Raw genomic sequence first — 6,303 nt, 5'->3', positions numbered from 1 at the left:
GCCCAGGGCACAAGGGCAGCAAGTAACAAAAATTCCTCAGGTTTCCCATCTCATACTGCAGCTTCTTAGTATCGCTCTCCTCCTCCCGCCCCCAGCTGTGATGCTGGTCCCACATCCTTAACAAAAGCCGTAGACATTGGGCACGTAGATTTCCTGGAGAAGGTGCACCTGCTGGCCGAGAGACCCTACATCATTGTTGGACTGCACTTTGATCAGGTCAGTATGGAGTGCCTCTTAAAGTCCTGGCAGAGAGCTGTCCTGGCGGCCAGGTTCTCTGTGTGGGCTCAGAGCAGTAGGGATGCCTGTTTCATCCTCTTTGTGGGGCCATGTTCTCTGAGCCGGACAAATTGTTCTCTGGAATCCCTCAGGAGAGAGTCACAGTCCCGCACAGTGGCAGAATGAGTTTCATGTAGGGAGGGATAGAGGGGAGGGTGGAGGGCTTATCTCTTGCCCTAATGGTAACTGTTGTGTTTTGCCCATAGGAAGTGAATCGCTACAAAGGGAAGAACTATCCCATCATGAACATCCACGAGAGAACTCTTAGCGTCCTGGCATGCAGGGTGAGTGTCTGGCTAGAATGCTGCTTCTTGAATTAAACGCAGCTGTCCTGTTCTGCAGCCAAAGTGCCTTGGGCTAGGGTTGGTAAATTGACTGGTCAATGTCAAACATGGTCAGATGTTTTAAAGCACTGATTTATTAGAACAGTAACAAAAGAGTAAGACTTTATGGCCTCCAATAGGCTTAGCTTTAGACAGATGCATATGCCTAATTACAAAAATCAAGTTACCTAAGTTATTTTAACTCAGAGAAACATGAAACACAATGATATGAAGCTGTAAAAAATGAAAGCATGGCACTGTGATGCAATCAAAACAGTAGGGCTCTGCCCCCATCAGGGTATTCCTGCTGGAATATTTGACTATTGAAATATGGTCAAATAATAGGCAGTAATTGACCAGTCAGGTGACTTTAACTGACCGGCTTGCCAAGCTACAATGGGCTATGTTCTCATAAGATGCTTGAGCTAAGTAAGGGCAGGCTTGGTCAGTGCCAGACCACTTGAACATCCAAGTGTTGTGGAAGCCGGTGTTGGCATTCAGGTAGTTGGCACAACTTCTGTCAAGGCACTATTGAATCCATGCCTCAGTTTGATGCTGTAAAGGTAAAACCAAGGCTATGATCACTTGTCATTAAAGATCCCAAGGCGTTCTTATGAAGAGTTGCGATGTTAACCACAGTGTCCTGGACAAGCGTCGTCGTGCACTGTAGAAGGGTTGCTGTATTCTTCCGAAGAAGTGCCTGCACTTTGCACTGGTTGAAAGGATTCCTGAAGCACTTTAGAAATCTCTGGTTAAAGGAGCTCCAGAAATACTTTCCCTGTGGGTCTGCAGTGTGCATTCAACCAGAATTAATGTCAGAAACATGTTTGTTTGCTCTTACTTTAGATCCTTTTACACTTAGTTCACATAGCACAAGCATGGCTGCAGTTCTCCAGCAGCGAGAAGCTGAAGTACTATCCCCCTCTCAGGTTCCTGGTGTCTGCCCCTGTGGTGCAAACTCATTGCATATTGGCTCCACCACTAGCCTGTTGCTACCTGGAGAACCATAATGAGGCCCAGGCTCTTTAGAGAAGAGAAAGATCTTGTATTCTGTTCACTGGCTGTAGAGCCCCCTTTCCAAATACTGCAGTTCCCCTATTCAAATCCCCAAACACACACAACTGAGCAGCTGGACCGCTATTGGGGGATGGGCCAGACTCTGCTTTCATGGGTCTGGAATCATGCTTGGCTTCTCCTTCAGTATGTGTCCGAGGTGGTGATTGGTGCCCCGTACGCAGTTACTGCCGATTTGCTGGATCATTTCAAGGTGAGTGCCAGCTCCTCTTTTATTCTTGGCTGCATGTGTGTGTGCATGTGAGGTGCTACTTGCTGGACTGTATGTCTGTGCATGCTGAGAGTGGGCAGAGTTAAGGACTCTGTTGGCTAAGGTACACTGTGGCATTGGGAAGCACTTAAGTGTGGGGGAGTTGGCACAACACCAGCCAATTTGTAAATGTCTCATCTCATGACTCTGTGGTGCTGTTGGCTTTGGTGTTTCATCAGGCTGCCCCTGCAGTGGGCATAGAGTTTGGGGCAGGTCCCCATCTGGTTCCAGTAATACTGACATGGAGAAGTGGCACTTTCCGAAAGGAATTTAGAATACTGACCATGTGCTCATCTCTCCAGGTGGAACTTGTGTGTCATGGGCTGACTGAGGTGGTGCCAGATAAGGATGGCTCCGATCCATACCAGGTGAGTCTCCAGCAGCTGCCACTGACCCCCTTTATGCTGAATGTGGCCTGGCTCCGGTGATACTCCACAGCTGAGTGTGCATGTCAAGTTGTGCATCACTCAAACAAGTTCCTGGCAGGCGGCTCTGGCTTCCATCCTCCTGTGACGTAGCTGCAGCATCGGAACCGACAGAACACCCAGAATGGTTCCTTTCCATTAGTCATTGTTTTGTTCTGACTTATTTTGTTGCCTTTATGCTAGAGTGGAAAATCCTCTAATCTCAGCTCTGCTACGCCAGCCTTGGGCAGTCAATCTGTGGAGCGCACAGCTCACTTTCTGCCTTTGCACCCATGCAGCTTGTGGGCTTTCAGCAGAGATTTTCTTTGCTTCCTAAGAGAGGATTCTACATCTTGTGCCAGGCTGGGGGCCCTCAGGACCTGCCTTGGATTCTGTTCATTGTTCACTCTCTGGGCTTTAAATCCAAAGACCTTGATGTTCTTCCCGTCTTAGCCTGCTGTGTTTGTTTTCAGGAGCCCAAGAGACGTGGCATTTTCCGGCTGGTGGACAGTGGCAGCAACCTTACTACAGACCTGATTGTGCAAAGAATCATTAAGAACAGGTTGGCTTTCCTGACCTCCAGGTTCTTCTACTCACATTTAGCCCTGGATTGATCCCATAACCAGCATCAGGACAAACCATACTGAACAGAGAGGAGGAGGAAGGTTTTGTGGTTAAAGCACAGAATTTGGAGTTAGGAGACCTGGCTTCTGTTCCCAGCTCTGCCACAGATTTATTTTGGAACTTGGGGAAAGTCACTTAGGGCCCAGTTTCTAAAACTGTACATGAAAATGAGTAGCTAGACTGTCCATTTATATGCATGCCCACCTATGTAACTCTGCAGCTGAGCACACACATGTACATACCTTACCTCATCTCTAAAATTAATGTACACCTCTACCCTGATATAATGCTGTCCTCAAGAGCCAAAAAATCTTACCGTGTTACAGGTGAAACCGCGTTATATCGAACGTGTTTTGATCTGCTGGAGTGCACAGCCTCCCCCCCCCCCCCCCCCCCCCCCCCCCCCCGAGCGCTGCTTTACCACATTATATCCGAATTCGTGTTATATCGGGTCGCATTATATCGGGATAGAGGTGTAGTTCCTACCTCCCAGTGAGGCTTTCACTCATTCAGTCTTAAAGCACGTTAGTGCCCTCTATTTGAGTTTCTCACAGAAGCTTGTGTTTTATTTATTTACTATTCTTATTAAATGTGGAGGGCTAGGAATTCCCCTGCTGCGGAGAACCCATTATGCTGTCACCTCTGGCCAGCTGTTGGCATTTTGCCCTTTCAAGCCTAAGCCTTTCATTTTCAAGGACCTTGGCTAGGGCCGTTATTAATCCTAGTTTGGTAGTTTTGGCAGAGTGAGCCACCTGTTTCAGGAGGGGCTAAAACTGGAATAGGGTTGGGCAGGACTCAGGCATTGGCAGAGCTGTGTATGGATTTCAGGATCATCTTTGTGAGCAGTAGCATAGGTTATTTTACCATTTCATTAGGTGTGTGTCCTGGATCTGCCCCTTTCCTTTCTACTGCACATGAGCAGTTTCTTGCATTTGGTGTATGCTGCACATCCTAGAATCTCTCAGCTTGCACGACTTGGCAGGTGACAGAGGCTGGGGGGAAGGGCAAACAATCTAAGTTGTGGGGCCTTTGCCTGCACTGCATAATGCGAACTACTTGCTAGGCTGAGTTAGGGCTGTGGCTCTACAGAGGGCTTGCAGTAAAGCTTCTGAAGTGCCAGCTGGTCAAGAGAAGGGCTATGGGCCCCCTTATTCCAGGCTAGGCAAAGGCTGCTGGGAATATTGATGAAGGGGAGAGGGGGGATTTCATGGAATCTCCTGCTTGTTGCAGGTTGGAGTTTGAAGCCAGGAACCAGAAGAAAGAAGCAAAAGAGCTGGCTGTGCTGGAGGCCATGAAGAAAATGGAGGAAAAGGAGCATGAGACAGGCCTGCCGAGCTAGGATGATTGAGAACAAGTGTGGAGGGGAGAGCACAGCAGTGTTCTCTCTTCTGCAGAAGCAAGCCTGCCTAGGGCATACCCTAGGCAAGGACAGTGCTGCTGGCCCCAACAAGGCATCTTCTCACACATTCTTCCCTCTTCATATCTTACTGCAGATTGTGCAGAGATGACAAGCTGGGATGCTGCTTCCTTGTTTTCTCTTAATCAGCCCCCAGCCACCTCCTTTCCTGGGGGAGATTTGTTTTACCCCTTTAAAGGAAGTTTTAATTCTAATGAATGTTTTAACATGTTGTGGTTTTACTTTCTGCCAGTTTTGGCTTCTGACACGTGGGAAGTGCTGTCCCCTCTGCAGGACTCTGCTCCCCTTGGTGTGGGATTTTGGTTGGTTATGCTGTTAGGAGTCTCTCTGCTTCAGACCATCCTTCCTGGGTTTTTTGCTATCATCAAGAATTTTACAAACGGAAGAGTCTGCTCCTGCCCAAGCCCTTGATTTTGACTTCTGAGCACCTAGAATTTGTAGTGAGAGGTTGTGGGTACTTAGCACCTGTGAGAATCATTCAGGCCCTTAACCTGTAGCCGTGTCCCTCACAGTTGATACAGAGCATCAGCTGCTGTCTTTGGGAGACAAACTCCAGCTACCATCTGTGCTGAGCTTCTTGCTCTGTGCATGGGCAGGTGCTGGGAACAGGCCGCTCTCTTCTGGAGTGCTCAGAGCTGCTTCTGCTCTGTTGGTACTGGTTCAAACAGCTGGGGCAAAGGCTCTGTGGCGGCTGTGGCTGGTGCTAATGTATTGCCAGCTTCCATACGGAGAAATGGGATCGGTGGGGTGGGCAGTGCAGCTAGCAGGAGCAGGGGGGGGGAGGTCTCAGTGCCAATAGTTCCCCAAGGGGAAGCAGGGAGGCCACTAGCTGCACTAAGCATGTGCTTTCCCTTGGCCCCTCTTCCTACAGCAGCAAGGGTGTGGACTTTGGCCCTCAGTACACACCACAGCGGGCTTTCTCCTTGCCTTTGCTGCCCGTTCCCGCTCGTGGGCTACTACCTCGCCTGTATTCTAACCAGGGCGTGGGCAGTCCGTCTGCTGGTTACCGCTTGTGGGCTGCTGTCTCGCTGTCCTCTAACCAGGGCGTGGGCAGTCCGCCTGCCTGTTCCTGCTCGTGGGCTGCTGTCTCGCTGTCGTCTAACCAGGGCATGGGCAGTCTGCCTACCCGTTCCTGCTCGTGGGCTGCTATCTCGCCTGTACTCGAACCAGGGCATGGGCACTCCGCCTGCCCGTCCAGTGCGTGGGAGGGCAGCACCCTGGCTGGGGAGTAGCGGGCGCTGGGTCCCACCTGGGGGGATGTTGGGCGGGCTGCACCCCCTTCCAGCCTGGCTGTTTTCTGTCTGTCGCTCTTGTACCTGTGGTGGAAAATAATAAACTTGTTGGGCCGTTTGGGTGTGGTGAGTGGGGCCCCGGGCCCGCGGGCGGCGCTGCACGTGTCCCGGGCGTGGCGGGGGCGGCTGGAGCAGCGACCAGTGTCCGACCGGCGCTGCCCCGGCCGCGGTGCCCCGGAGAGCCCGGTGCCGGGCTCGGGCTACGCGGCGCTTCGAGCGGAGCGGCGGCTGCCGCCTTCCTCGCTCCGCAGCCGGCTGGGCGGGGCCTGCAGCCTCCGGTCCGCGGCGGCGGCGTTTGAAAAGTCCCCGGGCCCATGGGGCTCTGCCTCGGCTCCCGGGGCGCCGCGCAGCGGAGCGCAGCCCGCGGCCGCAGCCGCCGCATCGAGCGGGAGCTGTACGAGCAGGCGAAGCGGGAGCTGGGCGCGGTGCGGATCCTGCTGCTGGGTGAGGGCGTGGGGGGGCCCGGGCCGCTCCCGCCCCCCCTTCCCGGGACCCCGCTCCCGCCCCCCCTTCCCGGCCCCGCTCCCCAGCTCCGGGTCCCGCTCCCCAGCTCCGGGGGCCGCTCCCGCCCCCCCTTCCCGGGATCCCGGCTCCGCTCCTAGCTCCGGGTCCCGCTCCCGCCCCCTCCTCGGGGCCCCGCTCC

The 6,303-nt window shown here is 52.9% G+C and overlaps 2 protein-coding genes across 3 annotated transcripts in view; both read left to right on the top strand.

The window, feature by feature from the left end:
• PCYT2 (phosphate cytidylyltransferase 2, ethanolamine) overlaps positions 1-4,579 on the top strand; it is a 25,161-nt gene extending 20,582 nt beyond the window's left edge. For both annotated transcript variants that reach the window (XM_034789859.1, XM_034789860.1), the window contains 4 exons: positions 1,801-1,866; positions 2,226-2,291; positions 2,801-2,889; positions 4,182-4,579. In XM_034789859.1, coding sequence (XP_034645750.1) covers positions 1,801-1,866; positions 2,226-2,291; positions 2,801-2,889; positions 4,182-4,290 — 330 coding nt within the window. In that variant the 3' untranslated portion in view covers positions 4,291-4,579. The remainder of the gene's footprint in view (positions 1-1,800; positions 1,867-2,225; positions 2,292-2,800; positions 2,890-4,181) is intronic.
• A 1,243-nt stretch (positions 4,580-5,822) lies between these two features.
• LOC117887776 (guanine nucleotide-binding protein G(o) subunit alpha-like) overlaps positions 5,823-6,303 on the top strand; it is a gene marked incomplete in the record, with an annotated part of 20,767 nt that continues 20,286 nt past the window's right edge. The window contains 1 exon segment of the mRNA XM_034790497.1: positions 5,823-6,104. Coding sequence (XP_034646388.1) covers positions 5,975-6,104 — 130 coding nt within the window.

The sequence above is a fragment of the Trachemys scripta genome, chromosome 14, assembly GCF_013100865.1.
Source record: "Trachemys scripta elegans isolate TJP31775 chromosome 14, CAS_Tse_1.0, whole genome shotgun sequence".
NCBI classification, from domain to species: Eukaryota; Metazoa; Chordata; order Testudines; family Emydidae; genus Trachemys; species Trachemys scripta.
This window is presented reverse-complemented; position numbering and strand designations above follow the sequence as displayed.